The sequence below is a fragment of the Miniopterus schreibersii genome (assembly GCF_964146895.1).
Source record: "Miniopterus schreibersii genome assembly, chromosome: 13".
Taxonomy (NCBI): Eukaryota; Metazoa; Chordata; class Mammalia; order Chiroptera; family Miniopteridae; genus Miniopterus; species Miniopterus schreibersii.
In genome coordinates, this window is record NC_138113.1 from 29,197,069 (window position 1) to 29,215,303 (window position 18,235).

Consider the following 18,235-nt stretch of genomic DNA (forward strand, 5'->3'; position numbering starts at 1 on the left):
TAAAGATTCTTTCTTCAATCAAATCCCCTCAAAAAATATATACTGTTGCTAACAGACTATCATTGACACGGTGATCTTTATATTTATAAACTAAAGTTAACTGTTGCCAAGAAGGAACTCTTAGATTGAATTAACTCAAACATAATACTCTTGAACCTTTCCACTACTATTTCTTCCACAACATTTTACTCTACTTACCTTTCCCACCTTTATTTATTTCATGAAGTAGCTTAATGCCAACTTTTTTCATATCTACAGAGAATAGATGAAGTATAGCAAGACCAAAAGATAAAAGTGGTGGTTTCCCATTCCTTTCTTTAGTGAGACACTGAATTAATTCATAGTGGGGACATAACTTTATTAGCTGCATCAGGTCATCTGAAAGCAAAAATGGAAAACTGTGTCTCAACATCCTAATATGATACTAGAAACTGAAATCAGCTAATGTTTATACCTGCTAATCAACACTTCTTTTCCCAATCCTTCCAAAGCCCTCAATGGATAGGACTTACACTCACAAGACAAAATATCTTGCTCAGCATAGCAAAAAAACAAAGGAAAGTTACCTATAACAAAGAGCACCAGAAAAAAAGTTTATCAAAGAACCATCATGAAAAGAAATGTGGTACAATAAAAAGGATTAGATCGTCAATCAGGAAACCCGAATTCTCATCAGCGCTCCATCAGTGACTTAATATTTTGGATCTCAGTTTCTGCATCTTAAACGTACTAGACTTGTTATCTTCAATTTCTAAGGTTCCACCTAATACTATGTTATGTTTGACTATATCTTGTTGCTCATATTTGGGATAACTTCTAGTGAATATAATGTCTTTCTTTCTGTGCCTGCACAGAAAAGGGGCCTCAGTAATTTTTTTCCTAAAAATATCAAATATTTAGAAACTCAAAAATGAAAACAATTTAAAAAACATATCTTTATTGATTTTAGAGAGAGAGATAGAAACATCAATGATGAGTCATTGATCGGCTGCAGCCTGCAACCCGGGCATGTGCCCTGACCGGGAATTGAACCCCAATCACCTGGGTCCCAGGGTCAATGCTCAACCACTGAGCCACGCCCGGCCGGGCTGAAGATTTTAAGAAGCCATTAGCTAGTTCAAGTAGGTAGAGGTTGAGCCATATGAAGTTGCTTACATTTGACCATTTTTTACTCCAAAAAAAGCAATTTCATATGGTTTAATCTATTGGTTAAACATTGAGGTAATCTAAAGCTACTCTCATGATTTATATTCTTAAAATATAAACTTTGTGTTAACTTCCTTAATTTTTTTAAAGTAAAAGTATTCTTCTTGGGCTACAATGCAGATAATTTTCAGAATAATTTCTGAGAGCCTTCCAAGAACTATTAGAAACATAATTTGCACTCTGAAAGGCAATACAAAGTAATCTAGTGTTTATTAAATGCATACTGTACTGAGGCCTTACATTTAATATTCAGTATAAGTGAGATACTATTATTCTCATATTACAAGTGAGGAAACAGACTTAGAGAAGTTAATTTTCCCAGATTATACATATTGTATAAAGTAGAACAGTTCGTCTGATATCCAGAGTATATGACCTTCCAATCTACAGTGCTGTTCCTTCAAAACAATAACTACATGTGTGTGTGCATTGAATGTGTGTACATAGATATACGCATGCATGCACATACACATATACAGAGAAATGGCAAAAGAGGAAGCAAGGAATAGCAGAAAATAATTCAATATTGATGCACTCAAACAACTGCAACCTCTGTGTTTCAAATTTTGAAATGAATTTTATTTCACCAATTCTTCATTTCTAATGCTTATATCATAATTCAGAACATTATATATGACAAATAAGTTCAGTATTTTTAAAGTTCAGTATTTTAAGTTGCATGACACAACATATCTGCAAAATTTTTTTTTTAAATTTTATTATTGTTTAAAATATTACAGATGTCCCTTTTTCTCCCCAATGACCCGTTCCACCCCATTTCTTCCCCCTCCCCAGTCCCTCTCCCCACCATTGTCCGTGTCCTTGGGTTGTGTATATATGCATATAAATTCTTTTGTTACTCTCTCCCCCTCCACCCACCCGCCCTCCTCCATCCCTCTGACATTCATCAGTCTCATCTATGCTTCCACATCATTGAATCTATTCTGCTCATCAGTTTATTAAGTTCTTTAGATTCCACGTATAAGCGAGATCATGTGATATTTGTTGCAAAATTTATCTTTAAAACTGTGTGTTTCAGGACCATCCAGTTTATTAAATGTTTATATATTGAGAAAATACATAATGTATTTGAATGTCAAGCATGAAAGTCAATCTGCTTCAGCTTAACTGTTTTACTAAAATTACAAAAGAAATCTATTAGTATATGTAAAATGGACTTTATAATGTAAAGCCAAACTATTGCCTACTAACATGGGTGATCTTATAATTAAAGTCCAGAATTCAAGTGTATACAAATAAGTAGGCTTTGTTACTCACCAGAAGCAAAGTCCTTGAATTGTTGTATGTATTCCATGGCCTCATGAATCTGACCCTGTTTACACAGGCAAAGAACAACTTTGTTGTGCAGGCTACATTCATTATAGATAATCTGAGCTAAAGCCAGGCACTTGGCCTTGTTATGAGTATCCTGCTCCCCATAATCACAAATCACATCCCCAGCCTCCTCAGAAAATGTGAGCCTGGAGCAAGGAGATCAATAAGGTACACATTAGAGAGTTCTTAATGAGATGATGAAGTATTTCAAAGTTCAGCACAGTGGAACTGGATTTTCTATGGTCTGTAAGAATTCCAAGTTAGTAGGCAATTAATGTAGGAGAAATTAAACACATCTAAAATTTAACAGCAAGAACAACAAAAATAATCAGCAAGCATTCCTTTGAGGGAAGACATTTTGCCAAAATGGAGCTAAATCATTAAGAAATCTACAAACACTGGGTGGAGGTGGGCAAAATGGGGTGGGAAATGGGTGACATCTGTAATAGTGTCAACAATGTAAAAAAAATCTACAAACAATGTTAAAACTATCCCGAAAAGATTGGTGAGAGCTGTGGAAGTAGTAGCAGCCAGTCAGTGGTATTTGGCATGGGTTCTGGGCCACCTATTCATGAAGCTTACTGTGTGCTCTGGACCTGCTTGAACATGACCTTGGTTGTATCTGATTTTGGATGGGCTCCTCTGAGCCCACCTGATCTTATGACTTGGTGAGTCTGTCAGAATACAGTTCATGATGAGCAGTTCTTGTTGCACAGTCATTGATGTTCCATGGATAAACACTCCAACTTTAGCAGGACCCAGTAGTTGCTTTTCAAATGGTATATAGTTGTCTGTTACACATAGCAGATGATCTACTGGGATATCTCTGAGTAGTCCCATGCCAGCTCAAAATTACTAGTGGGTAAATCAATACCCATAGTTTGATAAAGGCATGGTAACCACAGTCAACCTACCAGACAAACCATCAAGATCAACAGAAGTATAAGAGTGAAAAGAATCTAAAATGGATAATAGAGGAGAAAGATGATGAATACTAATTCATACTGATAAATCTCAAGATAATTATAAGTACAAGAAGCCAGACCAAGAAGAAAAACAATACATAATGTATGATTTTGTTTATATAAAATTCTAGAAAATGCAAACTAATCTATAGTGACAGAAAGCAGATCAGTGGTTACCTGGAGACGGGGAGGGATGTGGAATGAGGGGATGGAAGGAAGGAGGGGGCATTATAAAGGGACATAAGGAACATTTGAAGGTCATAGATATGTTTATTATCTTGATTCTGATAATTTCATGGGCGTATATATATGTCAAAACTTTTCAAATTGTACACTTTAAACATGTGCAGTTTATTATGTGTCAATTATATCTCCATAATGCTGTTTTTAAAAAACTCATCAAATTGTATACTTTAAACATGTATAGGTTATTGTATGTAAATTAAATCTCAATAAAATTGTAAAAAACAAATTATAGTTTAGAGAAAACTATTAAATTTTTGAGAACAACCAACATTAACCAAATATCAAAATTAAGTTTAATTTTGCTCACCTTTCCTGAGTGACCCAATTGATAACTAAATCTAAACGCTTTTCAGATAATCCACATTTGATTCCTTCCAGGGTTAGTTCTGCATTAATAGGCCGTCGATAGGCTTGGCTTGTCCTAAAGATAGCCTCAAAAAATAAGAGTAATGGATAAGGCTTTCCTCTAATTTTTCCAGCAGCTACAGAGAGAAGAACAGTTTTTAAGTTAAATACTTTAATTTAATAGTCCGCTTTTTCTTACTTCATATTATTTTCATTTCTTTGTGTTTTCTAAAAAATTTTAATCTGATGGTTATGGATTAAACCTTTATTTTGGATAATGACTAACCCTTACATGCTATGTGAAAACCAAGGCAGAAATTGGAGTGATGTGTCTATAAACCAAGGAATGCCAAACATTGTTGACAGCCACCTAGAAGCATGGACTGGAATCTCCCTCAGAGCCTCCAGAAGGAGCCTGAAAAAGCTGAAAGGATATACCACCAGCATATCTGCACTATAAGAAATGTTAAAGGTAGTCTCTCGAGCACTGAGCCATGCCTGCCTGGGCCTCAAACTGTGTACTTTAAACAGGTATTACAGAAACCCATACCTGAAACCTATATGTTCATATTATCCATTGTCACACCAATAAATTTAATAAAAAATTTAAAAAATAAATAAATAGGTATTATTTGTTATACATATATCAACTTACAACAACAAAGCTGTTTTTATTTATTTATTTATTTATTTTATTTTTTAAATATATCTTTATTGATTTCAGAGAGAGGAAAGGAGAGGGAGAGAGATAGATAGAAACATCAATGATGAGAGCGTCATTGATCGAGCCCGCAACCCAGGCACGTGCCCTGACCGGGAATCGAACCCCGATCGCCTGGATCCTAGGTCGATGCTCAACCGCTGAGCCACGCCCGGCTGGGCAACAAAGCTGTTTTTAAAAGTGTAACAAATTTGACAGAACATTTACATTTATTAAATCTTAATAGTGAGTACATGACTGTTATGTTTCTCCATACTTTTCTGTATACTTGACATATTTCATAATTTAATTTATAAAACCTAATCAAACCTTTTAATGTCACATCTAAGGAAACTGAGTAAATGGTAGAGATAAGACTGGAACCTAGATCTTTAGTGTCCCAGTTCAGTACTCCTTCCATCCTATCAGGGGGGGAAAGCATAATCTGCATACATATATCAGGTTCAGAGAGAAATGCTTACCCTTAAATTTATTCACTGTCCCCATGTTTTGAAGAATTCTTCTAGGACTGTTCGCTGCAAAACAAGCTGCCTTCTCATATTCACCAAGTAAGATTAATTCGTTGAACCTACAGCCATTGCATTTCATTACACACACAAAAAAGAAAACTGATTAGAAATGTCTAATACAGACTGAACATAGTGGCACAGTAGTATAGAAAAGCAATTCTAATCAGTTTTAACTAGATTCATTCACTCTGTAAGATGTCCTTTCACTTCTTTCCCTAATATTGTCATTTTTATAGCTTCAGAATAAAACTCTCATCTGCCAGCTGACTTTGAACCTGATCTTATACTTTATTCATATAGTATTTACAGCAAGCCACAGAAAATGGACAGAACTTGAGGTGAATTTACAAGAGCTCAGATTTTTTTCTCTCATGTCCTCTCCAGACAAAAGGGGGTATCAGGGGAAAGAAGGGCAACCTGCTCAGAGGCTCACCTACAGGAAATATGAAACACAAAGGCTGCCAAGTGGAAGACCAAGAGGTGTCCTTGGCATTCAGAGGCCTACGTCGCTCTGCCAGGCATCAGACTCCCAGTTACACTGAGACTAACACAAGAAGAAAAGGTAACAGTTCAAAGAGCTCAAGCCTCTACTCCTCTCCCTAGGGCAGAATGTCTTCACATCAGCCCTAACCTCACAATTAATAAAACTATGGCAAATGCGATTTACAGTGTTGCAAATGAATGTAGAACCCCAGAGAGAAAAATACCAAAGCAAAATAGCATTAAGCAAAACACATAAAACTTTTAACCTCGGCAAGGGTTTTTCCTCTCATACCTAAAGCTGGTAGACTTAGAGAAGCAGACAGCGTAAGGAAATAACATGGGCTTTGGTACCTCCCCATATAATCTTCACTCCTTATTTGTATCATATTAACATGCAAATTAGCAATTGAAAACTGTTTAACATGTAAGATTAGGAATATCACATATGTTCATTACATATTGACCTTATAGCCTATGAATTAACCTCTTAAAGAATAAAATCTTAAATTTCTTTAAGCCTCTATTATACACTATATATAATAACAAGTATGGGATAAAAATATGCCTTCTTCATATGTCATAATATGAAAATAATGAGAAAAAAAGACTGAATTAGTTAGGATAATCTGACACAAGACATTCTCAAAAACATTTTGTAACATCAAAGTGATGGTGAGGGAATGCAAGAAAAATGTAAATAAAACTTAAATCAACACTACAATCCACATATATCCTCTGAAATGTTTCCTAGACTACCAATCTAGTATTTTTTCACAAAAAATCTATTTTTAAAAATTCTAGCTTATTTTCTAATGTGTCTACTAGAGTAAAAAATCATTTTTTTGCAATGCCTAGACCATGAATGCAGAAGAGATGAAACGGTTATTCCATCTCAATTTACAATGGTCCAATGCTATTCTATCCCATGCGTACAACTGCTCGTATCATTGAAAAGACTATAGCAGCAAATAAACAGGAAGTACTGGAGTAAAAATTTAAAGATACAAAAGCTAAAGACTGTAGCTCATCAAGATGCTAAATAAATGCTAAACATTTAATAAATATTAAATACATATTTAATGTGTATTTAAATACACATTAAATGAATGCAATATTATTTTAACAAGGAAAATCCAAGCTTTTAAAATATTTGCCTTTCAATGTAGTAAAGCAAAAGTTCAGCTTCTTTTGCCTTGCCTGGATCATAGTCACACAGTTCTTCATCAAGGTCTTGGTCACCTACAAATATTGAAAGACCCCCCCAGATGATATTTAAGGTTATAAATCAATAGAAAATAAGCATATAGATGTTTAATACCAAGGGCTTAATGCTATGGTTTCTAACAGCACCAACCTCTTCTAAGCTAAGTGGCCTCCCTTTCCCTTACTTCCTTATTTTAAGGTACATTTTCAGGTATTATCTCTTTGGCTCACCAAGTCTATTCTTTACCAATTCTCTGTCAGCTGCTGAAGGAAGAAGCCCACAGGATAACAGAGAACTAACAGAAATAAGTACATTTTTGCTTTCCTTAACTCAGCCTAGGAAAATTCCCACTCTTTAGCTTTCGGGGGGGGGGGCAGGGAGAAAAGTAATGTTTCCATTATTTGTGTTAATTAAATATATACATAAACTACCTTGTAAATCTTTAGTTTTCTCAGTTTGCTTCACAAAGTCTTGAAATGAGCTGCTCTTATCAGATTTTACCCATGAATTAAGTGCACATGAAATAATCTGCAGTCTTTGATGACTATAAAGAAAAAACATCAACAACATACTAAACCTAAAATCAAATAGTGGAATATTAGACTAAACACAAATAAAAGCTTCAGACTTTAAAAACAATCAACTTGCATACCGAAACTGTAATTCTTTGTTCAGATTTTCAGCTACATTTAATCGTTTTAATATCACAATCATTTCCTCCTCTAAATCTGCCTTCCTCTGAACTGGCATGTATTTTTTTGACATTAATTGCTTAATTTCTGCATATTTATCTTCAAGATGGTTCAGGTATTTATTGAGAGCATCTAAGTTGAAGGATTCTTCAAGAGTCAGGCCTACAGGGAGAGGGGAAAAATCAGACAAGCCAAGTCATGTGTGGGGCTCTTGAGCCAGAAGGCAAGAGAGCTCCCATCAAAAAACAGGGTAGCATGACCTTGTCTTACTGAACATAAACAGAATTAGCATACAATTTTAAATGGCTAGCAATTTTTAAACATACCAACAAAGATTCAAGGAAGGCTGATTGTCCAAACCTTAGCATCTCAAGAAAGAAAATTTTAATAACTTCATCACCACATCTTGCAAACCCCTAAATATCACTGTTACTCAATAACACTAAGAGCTTCTGCCTAACAACTCACGATTTCTGTCCAGTGATTTCTCTCTAACCAAATTTTCCATTAAACTACTACAGCTAACCCCAGGATTATGTTTATTCTCGCCAGTGCAAAACTTGTAAATGGCAGTCATCCTCCAGTCCTCTCTCCCTCTCCCTTCCTCTCCCTGAAATCAATAAAGATATATTTAATAAATAAATAAATAAATAAATAAATAAATAAATAAATAAATAAATAAATAAAGGCATACCTCAAAATTCTCCTCCAGAAGCCCCTTGGATTAATCCTACTCGATTTTAATCATCCCCTCACCCTGAATCCTCCCAGCATTAATCAATTTGCCAGTTACCCTGTACTTACTCATACGTGCCTTACCCATTCTGTTATTCATAGTTTTACATCTGAAAGGGAATCCAGCCTCTGCCTCTGCCAAACACAGCTGAAATCTTCTGGCGAGGAGTAGCTCATTATTTCAAGACATGCCTTCTTCCACTGAACCCAAATCTGACTTTCTAAAATTTCCACCTATTGATTCTGCTTCTGGGTAAACACTAGTTGAAATCCATAAAAAAGTTCTGAATAGTTGTCTATTCTCAAAGGCTTTCTTGTTTCCAGGATGAGTATTTATAATTCATTTACCTATTCATCATACAAACCTCTCAACTTCCTGGATAAATTCCAGGATTCACTACAATTTCTCAAAACATGGCTTAGCTGAAGATGAGGAACCAGTGAATGCTGACATCGACATGAAGCAACAACATTCACCAGGACCTAATACACTTCAGATTTTTCGTGTGTTATTCCATGGGTTCTCAAACTCTCGAGTACGTCAGAATAACCTGGAGAACTTGTTAAACACCAACTGTTGGGCTCCACCCCCACCCCACCCCTCTCTCCTCCCTGGGGTTTTGACATAGCAAGTCTGCAGTGGGGTCAAAGAATTAGCATTTCTAACAGGTTCCCACTTAATGTTGATGTTGACCAGGAACCACACTTTAAGAGCCATTATACTTTATATAATCCAGTCAGACTGGAATGCTTCTCATCTTTTAGGGTTTTCTCATTCCCTTGTTTCTGCCTAGAGTCCTGGCTAAAGTTGTTTGTAAAGTATGGATAAAATCCTGGTATACTTGGAAGATATACACAGAGCACATATCTATTAATTTGTGTAAAGGGTAATAATTGGGAACAGTTAGAATTTCTTTCAAATATTTTATACAAAATACAGTACCTGAAATAGGTTTTGAAGGATCTTTGGAGAAAGGAAAATGTTTTACTTCTTTCACGGCATACTTTGCCCTAAGTTGTTTCATTTTGTCTATTTGCAATTGAATCTTTGAGGAATTCTTTTCAATAATCTTCAATCTGAAAAACAGAAGGGTTTTCTTGTGTTTCTTTCAACAAACTTAATTATTTAATCATAAGATTTATAATAAAACAGGTTATATCATTACTTTATTTTGGCTAATTGTCATTTTGAACCATATCAGTGGAAGTTTACAAAGCAGTGCCCCACATAAAGTTTACCAACCTCACAAATGAGGAACAATTTTCTTTCAGCACATCAATAAAATACTATGATCCATAACCTTATTGGAAATGTTTAAGTGTTAAACATAATAATTTGGCCACAAAGTACTGTCTATTCCCCTTAGTTGAAAATTACCTTTGCTATCTAAAAATTATTTTTGTAATTGTATTAGTTTCTTAGGGCTGCCATAGCAAGTTACCACAAACTTGTTAGCTTAAAACAACAGATATTTATTCTCTTTCAGTTCTGGAAGCCAGCGAAAGCAGTATCACTGGGTCGAAACCAGAGAGCTTGAAGGACCAGGCTTCCTCTAGACCGGCCAGGGGAGAACCCACTCCTGGCCTTTCCCGGCTGCTGGGGCTGCTGGCCTTCTGTGGCTGCACCACTTCACTCTCTGCCTTCCCGGTAGCATTCCCTTCTCCCCTCAGCGTCAACACACTCTCTGCCTCTCACTTATAAGGAGACTTATGACACTTCTGAGAGCCCACCTGGATAATCTGAGATAATCTCCCTATCTCAAGATCTTTAATGTAATCACAACTGCAAAGGCCCTTTTCCCAAATAACGTAACATTTCCAGGTTCCCAGGATCAGGACCTGCTATCTTTAGGAGCCATTATTCAGCCTACTGTAGTAATTTTGATGCTAAAGCCAGAGGAATGAAAGCACTTCTTTGAGATAAAACTTGGCCCAGCCAGTGTTGCTCAGTGGTTGAGCACAGACCCATGCACCAAGAGCTCACCAGTTCGATTCCTGGTCAGGGTACATGGGGCTCGATCCCCAGGAAGCAGCCCATAGGTGTTTCCATCTCTCTCTCTTCCTCTCCCTTCATCTGTCTCTAACATATATATATATTTTAAACTAAAAAAAAAAAAAATACAACAAAAACTGAGTTCCTCCTGCAAAGAGGATCTTAAAGACCAAGAAGCGGATATAAACTTTTAAGTGTTATCTGAAGTTTACTTCCTAGCTTATCACTGATATGTGGCCCAGGAAGAAAATAACAGATTAAAATAAATTAGATACATAAATGTCACAGGGTTTTGGCAAATTAAAAACAAGTTTGTCAGTAGATAACTGTTGCCTGCATCTGGTTATTAGAAAGTTCTTGGTAACTACAGCTTGCAGTATTTATGAAAGAGGGACTGTGGAAATAAAATTTCTTTTGGCTTGCATCCAAATAAACTCATGCTTGTGAAAGAAAGTAATGTTAAAAGTGAACAGACTTTCTGCCCTGGCTAGTGTGGCTCAGTTGGTTGGAGCGACATCCAGAAGGTGGCGGGTTCGATTCTCCATCAGGGCACATACCCAGGTTGCGGGTTTGATTAGGGTGTGTTTGGGAGGAAACTGGTGGATGTTTCTCTCTTTCTTTCTCCCTCTCTTCCTCTCTGGGATTAAAAATATATATATTTTTAAAGGAAATAGATTTTCAAAAGAATTGAAACCAGGGACCCAAACAGAATGAATGTTCATAGTGATATTATTCACAGCACCAAGGTGGAAACAACCCAAGTACTCATCAACCAATAAGGAAACAAAATATGGTATATACATACAATGGAATATTATTCAGCCAAAAAAAGGAATGAAGTACCAATATGTGTTATAACATGGTGAAAAGTATCTAATCGTTGCCCCTTTCTGTAGTTACTTTCATAATCTCTTTGACAATTTCACTACAATAAATCTAGTTGAGTGTTATTTACTTGGAATTCTTTGGGCCTCTTACATCTGTGAATTGCTATCTTTCACCAGTTCCAGAAAATTCTCAGCCTTTATCCCTTCAAATATTGTCCCTGTCCCATATTATCTTGTCTTTTAGAGTTGTGATTAAACATAGTAATATGACTTTTTCATGTCTTTCTTTCTAATAGCTTTATTCAGATATAGTTCATATACCTTAACCTAAACTCCTGTAAGGTATACAATTCGGTGAATTTTAGTACATTCAGAGTTGTGCAACCACTACCATTTCTAGTTCCAGAACAGTTCATCACCCCCAAAATAAGCCCTGTTCCCATTAGCAGTCTGCTGAGCAGAAGGTAATTTCTCATGCAGTCCCCAAGGCTGGGACAGTTTACCCTTGGTTCATGCTATAAGGGTGTAGCCCTTTATCATCCCAGCTTTATACAGGGAGGATTTCCCAGAAGACAAAACCCCTTGGGCAGCAGATCCTGGGCTCTGTCTTTTGTCCCCATGTCACACTAAAATCTGAAGCTTATGATTACTAATTTTAATAAACGCTCTCAGGGCCATAGAAGCTTTAGTGCTCCTCTTATTTTCCGTCTTCTGTTAGGGTTTTGCCCTGATAATCTGTTACTATCTTGTCAGCTACCTGTTGCTTTTGGAAAGATCTTTAAAAAATATTTTATGGCCTGGCCGGGTGTGGCTCAGCGGTTGAGCATCGACCTAGGATCCAGGCGATAGGGGGTTCAATTCCCGGTCGGGGCACATGCCCGGGTTGTGGGCTCAATCAATGACTCTCTCATCACTGATGTTTCTGTCTCTCTCTCTCCCTCTCCTTTCCTCTCTCTGAAATCAATAAAGATATACTTAAAAAATAAAAAATATTTTATGTAGCACTTTCCCCGGTAGGAAGATCCAACATCTAGCCAGCCATGTTACCAGGTCAAGCTTCTCATCATTTTCCAAGCTGACTGGAAGTTATCTATAGAAACAATGTGCCCATCATTTACCAAATGGAAGGAACACTGAGAATATGAGGCTTCTCAACAAGAGTGCGCATTTTATTCTCTCCCAGCAGGTGACTCGCATTGTGCATCACAGAATTAGTGCTCTGCCCCAGAGGGTAATTATGAAGTTGCACTATCAAATCTTCCACGCAAGAAATTACCTGGAGCAAGACCTGCGACCCTCATTTTGTGATACTACAATGTGCCTCCAATTATCCTAAGACATATAAAATTCTCAAACAGAATTTTAAGTAAAAAATATAGTAATTTCAAGTTGATAGGAAGGGTAACATGAAAACATGGCTTTAAAATAAAATTGTAGTTCAAAAAGACAGAGAGCCACTGGTTATAGCTACACTAGCTAATACTGCGACCATCACCTATTAAGTTATTACTAATACACTTACTTTGCTTCCAGTTGGATTATTCTTGTCCTGTGATACACCAACGTTGTGGGCTCTGCTGCCAAAACTTTAAGTTTTCCATGAAGAAAAAATGCAGTTCTTTGGTCTTTCTTTATTTTCTCAATAACGGCATCGTATTCTTTTTTGATTGAAGAAAGGATGGATTTGTACGCAGTGACATATTCTATTACCTGAAATATGATTTTTCTGCCTATGGTTCTGAATTTTTTTCCAGAACACTATGGATCAAAAGCCTTTCAAATAAAATCATAGATTATTTTTTAAATAAAACATGATGAGCAATTAGAAGTCTAAAATTTTACAAATTTGAGTTTGCACAAATATGACTGGGTATTAAAGACAATATTTTCTGAATATGTGCTCTTTGTAAATTACTAAAGTATTATGAACTTAAATATGAGAGGAAAAGATTATATTTTTCTCTACTTGGTATGAACACATACATTTTATATGAGTTAAAACCAATACCAGGTCTAATTATCCCAATTCTGGATTTTTAAATACAATTACAGATTGTGCCTTACCACCTCCAAACTTAGTCTCTAACTTCATTCAGACCTTAAAATCCCAGATTCCCTTCACCTCCATTTTCTAACCTATCAGCTCCGACTGGCTGATCAATACTCTCGGTTCTTAAACTGCATTTCTATTCCCAACATATAAAGTAAAACCGGAAGAAAACTCTCATCACTATACACGCAGGTTTCCAATGGTGTCTAAGTAGAGAATATCTTTGGAAGGATAATGGAAGAAAATAGCAGCAGCGATGCCTGCAGAGAAGGAAGGGAAAGGGGGTCTGATATCAGAACAGCCTGGCTTTCCTTTGTATACTCTTCCTGAATGGTTCTTTTTCTTTCTTTTGGTTAATCTTGTGTATGTGTTACCCATGCAAATATAAATAGCATTTAAAATAAGTTAAAAAACAAAAACGTTATGATTTGCAGTTTCCAAATTGTGCTCACAAGGATTTCAGAAGGGCCTGATGTGTTAAGAGAATAGATGCGATCAATCCATAATTTTCTCTGAAAGCTGTGATTATGCTTTCTACCCCTGCTACATCTCTAGTCTATGGTATCCCCTACTAATTTTGTTAGCTAGACAATATCTAGAAAAATGATTCAGGAAGACATCTGGTCTCTCAAGAAATGGTGTAAAATTATTGATCAACGGCAAGTACCAGGAGAGGACATCTGAGTGGGAGATACTGGTTGTCTTTTTGACATGACCATACTGCCTATCGACCCAAATCAGGAGGACTGTCACCCAGGAACCCTTAATAAAACAGAAGCCATTATTCTGTGGTCTTTCCAATTAAACACCCCACGGTTCCTGGCCTTCCTCTACTCCACACACCTATGGGATATGCTACAACAATCCAAGACAACTCAGATACATTAATGGATAGAAAACAGACTTGTAGTGATACACTGATCAGCTCCCACATCTGTTTGCTATAAGAAATAGATTTCAGGAGAACACTCATGGGAACCTTTGAGAATGCATAGAGAATGCATTGAAATAAAGAAGACAGACTGGCAGGCTGCAGGCACAACAGTTTTACTTGACCCACAAAATATTTTTTAATTTAGGAAATTTCACTTGAAAACCGTATTTCCAGCTTCTCTTGAAAACTACAAAAATGTATCAACATGGAACCACCATTCCTTAACGGCAACAATCAGCTGGAGCTTTAGACTGAGTTGGTTCTTCATTTTACCACACATGATTCCTTATTCTCTTATAGCCACCCCACTTAACTCTTTTAAATCACCTTCCTCGCCTCTACAGGCATTCAAGTTTGAGACTCCTGTATTAAGGCTTCAATTAAACCCAAGAACACCAGAACTATACTTACCAGGTACCGGGCCTGAGGATGAAGAGGAATGGTGTCCATTCCACCTCAGCTCCTATACATGGATCTAGATTATTTGTACAACACACTACTAGAAACAGCCACTTTCTAGATTCCAGTTGCCTAAATAATTCACCCATTTCTATAGAAGCTCACTCTTTTGAGCTTTGGTCTTCTTTGCTTACTAAGTCCTTGGCTCTATAACCTACCCCCAACTCTAGTTATGAGTCTCAGGTCCCACTTGCTTTGATTCAGGCATGGTTATCCAGGTCAAATACTCTAATTTTAAATAGAATTTGGTATTTGTTCTCTGGTGTCAAGTACTTAGAGATGCAAGTTGATACTTTCATCTTCTGCCCAACTCGATCCTTCCAAGGGTGAGGGAAGATTAGAGAAGGCAGTCATTACTCATTTACTAACAATGCAGTGTGCTGGAACAGCGTGCAAATGGAAAGGCAGACTATCTTACCGAGAAGCTAGAAGAAAAGTTTCTGTAGGTACCAAAATATTTATATTTCAGATGCCCTCCTAGCCATGAAGAATAGGGTTCTTCATCAGGTACAAATGTACAACTTATAACTGTACAATGTACCAATAGTCCAAATGGAAACATCGGGGTAGGGAGAAAAGAACTATAGATGCAGACATTCGCCTTCATTTAATCCCATGTCTTTCCTCACTATAACTACACTAATTTAAAGCAGATGGTTCTTCATGTAAGAAAACTCTGACAAGTGTTGGCATTTGGGTGCGCAAAGATAAGGACGTCACAGTTATAACTTTCCTTTGCCAATGTCACAGTAGAGTCTCAGCATGATTCTTGATATTTATGAAACCTATTCAAAATGCTACCTTTAAACACTCATCTAATATATTCCTTAATGACTAGAACACCAAAAGCAATATCATTAATCATAACAACATAAAATCAAGCTAATCTGCCAATGTACCATTCTAATGGATTTTCTAGATGACTTACAAGGAAGACAAGGTTGCTCCTCTATTTTATGCTCTTATGGATGTGCATTAATTTTAATTTCTCTGGTAGGTATATATCACTAACTACTTTCTGTTCACTTTTCCTTATAGGGAAGCACTATGTTTTAGTTAAAGAATAAATAAGACTCAGAGTATGTATAATATTTAATTATTACAGAAAAGACTGAGATCCTATTTTGCCTGTGCCCATTTTACTCAGAGACCAATAGTTTACAGAAGTCTTAAAATAAGTAATTATTTCTTCTAAGTAAGGAAAAAACAATGCTGATTTCACTTATTATACTGTCAGGGCGCCTTCCAAGGAGGGGGGGCAGGATTATAAAAAGCAAGGTAAAAAATTTTAGATTAGTGGACAAACTGCAATTGTTCATAAAGAAAAACAGTTATTGCTAAAACCTTGCAAAGTGAATCAAATGTTATATAAGCCATAGCATTTTCTAATATCTCCATATTTCCAATGTTCAGTCTAGTCTAGACCTCTAATCTACAAGGGGTCTCAATTTAACATTCTAGATCAGCAATTTTCAACCACTGTGCCACAAGAATTTTTAAAACATGCAATACCTGACTATTTAGTCAGGGGCACTGACATCTTTTCCCTTAAAACAATGACAACACCCAACACAACAATAGCCATTAGGTGCGAATGAATCAAAATTATACCATTTTTTTGTCACATGGGGAAAAATATATTTTTGGGTGTGCCGCAGAATTTTAGTAATTAGTTTATGTGTGCCATGTGATGAAAAAGGCTGGAAATCACTGTGCTAGATCAAATCTAGACCACAATTTTAATGACAACACAAAGAAACCCAAAACAACAAGATTCCTGCTTGCAGCCCAGTCGCTCACAAATCAGAAAACGCTTTCAGATGGAAGGTCAAAATGTTATTAGAGGGCACAGATATCAAAAACTGATAGCCTGCACTTAAGCTAAAACAGTTGAAACACTCATTAACTGTCTAGTAATAAATGCATCATTACATTTCCCCCGTTTACCCCTTTCTAACAAAATGTATGAACTTCTCAAAATTGACAGATGTAGTCAAACAAGCAGTGGTGTTACTAAGACAGGAATATTAGTTGTCAAGAAAGACCATTTCTTCCCCATGAAAACTCCATTGTCTTAAAAGCATTATGATACCTTGTCAAAAACGTTTCGGTATATGATGTAATATTCTTCAGCAGGTCCTTCCTCATTACAGCCCACTCTTTCTGTTTCTGTAATTATATATCTTTGCATACTTTCCAAAAATTCCTTGTCACTTCTACTGATGATAGGAGGGAGAACTGCATATGTATTTATTTCTTGAACCGACATGGCATAATCTGCACACTTATTCACCAGAGAAAAGTTAACTCTTGACTTATTTTTACAACAAAGCCAAAACTTTGACAGGCCTGAAAGAAAAAAGGACCACCCATTAATCTAAAGCTTAAAAGAAATTAAGTCAAATATTCATCTAAAACAAATGTAAAAAAATGTCCCATGGATCTCTAAGATAAATATTTCAGTTTATGAATTAAAAGGCCTAATCTAGTCTACTGTAATATGCTATCCCTCTGGGATAGAAACACAAAACACCAGTCAATACGGAGCTCTTTCCTTACTAACCAAGCATATATATCATATGAGTGGTGGTTTTTCAATACTCAACACTTTCTAACAGAGGTTTAGCATTTTATTTGTTTCATGTGGGAAAACTAGCTTGGAAATCTCCTGATGACACAAACAAGGTCAAATACTTTTCTACTCAAATGCCTCCCTGGCCAAGTTACAATCATCCAGCGCAAAATAGCTATAAACAATTCATCCGTTTATTTTTTAGAATAAAGTTTATTATAATTCTTACCTTTAATATGAATGTACTGACTGAAAAGTAATATCAGAGTTTTTTCTAAGACCCACCCATCAATGATGTCTGAATAGTTTTCAAGCAGCTACACTCCACTGCTCTCTTAGTAAAGAATCATTACCCAATTAGAGTGGACACAGAAGTTGGTCCCTGAGATCATGTGACATTAACATCAAACACAACCCATGGATTGCTTAAAAATGTCTGGCAAGGCAAAACATTTTAACTCCCCTCTCCCCCCATTACAGAAGTATATGATCATGGTATACATTTTGGAAAACATAAACCAAAGAAAATTAATGAGCCCCGCTGGAGTGGCTCAGTTGGTTGAGAGTCATCCTGCGCACTGAAAGGTTACCAGTTTGCACGTTCCATTCCCAGTCAGGGCACATACCCGGGTTGTGGTTTTAAGGCACCAGCCAATGTTTCTCTTTCACATTGATGTTTCTCTCTCTCTCTCTCTCTCCCTTCCTCTCTCTAAGCAAGTCCTCAGGTGTGGATTTTTTTAAAAAATTAATGGAAAACCCAAAATTATTCAGAACCCCACCACCCAAAGATATTGACTATTTAATATTTTGGTGTATTTCCTTCCATTAAATTGGAAGGAAATACACCAAAATATGAAATTATAATATTAAATATAAATTATATTAAATATAATTATAAAAATTAGGATCACTCTATATTCAGTTTTGTATCCTAATTTTTTCACTTAATATTAAAAGTT

The 18,235-nt window shown here is 36.2% G+C and overlaps 1 protein-coding gene across 2 annotated transcripts in view; it reads right to left on the minus strand.

Annotated features, from left to right (window-relative positions):
• The window catches only part of CLHC1 (clathrin heavy chain linker domain containing 1), a 39,704-nt gene that overhangs the window by 19,182 nt on the left and 2,287 nt on the right, over window positions 1–18,235 (minus strand). For both annotated transcript variants that reach the window (XM_081156406.1, XM_081156405.1), the window contains exons 2-11: window positions 16,797–17,053; window positions 12,784–12,971; window positions 9,385–9,518; window positions 7,667–7,868; window positions 7,446–7,558; window positions 6,965–7,049; window positions 5,280–5,386; window positions 4,060–4,234; window positions 2,485–2,687; window positions 199–378 (exon numbers count right to left, since the gene is read on the minus strand). In XM_081156406.1, coding sequence (XP_081012532.1) covers window positions 199–378; window positions 2,485–2,687; window positions 4,060–4,234; window positions 5,280–5,386; window positions 6,965–7,049; window positions 7,446–7,558; window positions 7,667–7,868; window positions 9,385–9,518; window positions 12,784–12,971; window positions 16,797–16,973 — 1,564 coding nt within the window. In that variant the 5' untranslated portion in view covers window positions 16,974–17,053. The remainder of the gene's footprint in view (window positions 1–198; window positions 379–2,484; window positions 2,688–4,059; window positions 4,235–5,279; window positions 5,387–6,964; window positions 7,050–7,445; window positions 7,559–7,666; window positions 7,869–9,384; window positions 9,519–12,783; window positions 12,972–16,796; window positions 17,054–18,235) is intronic.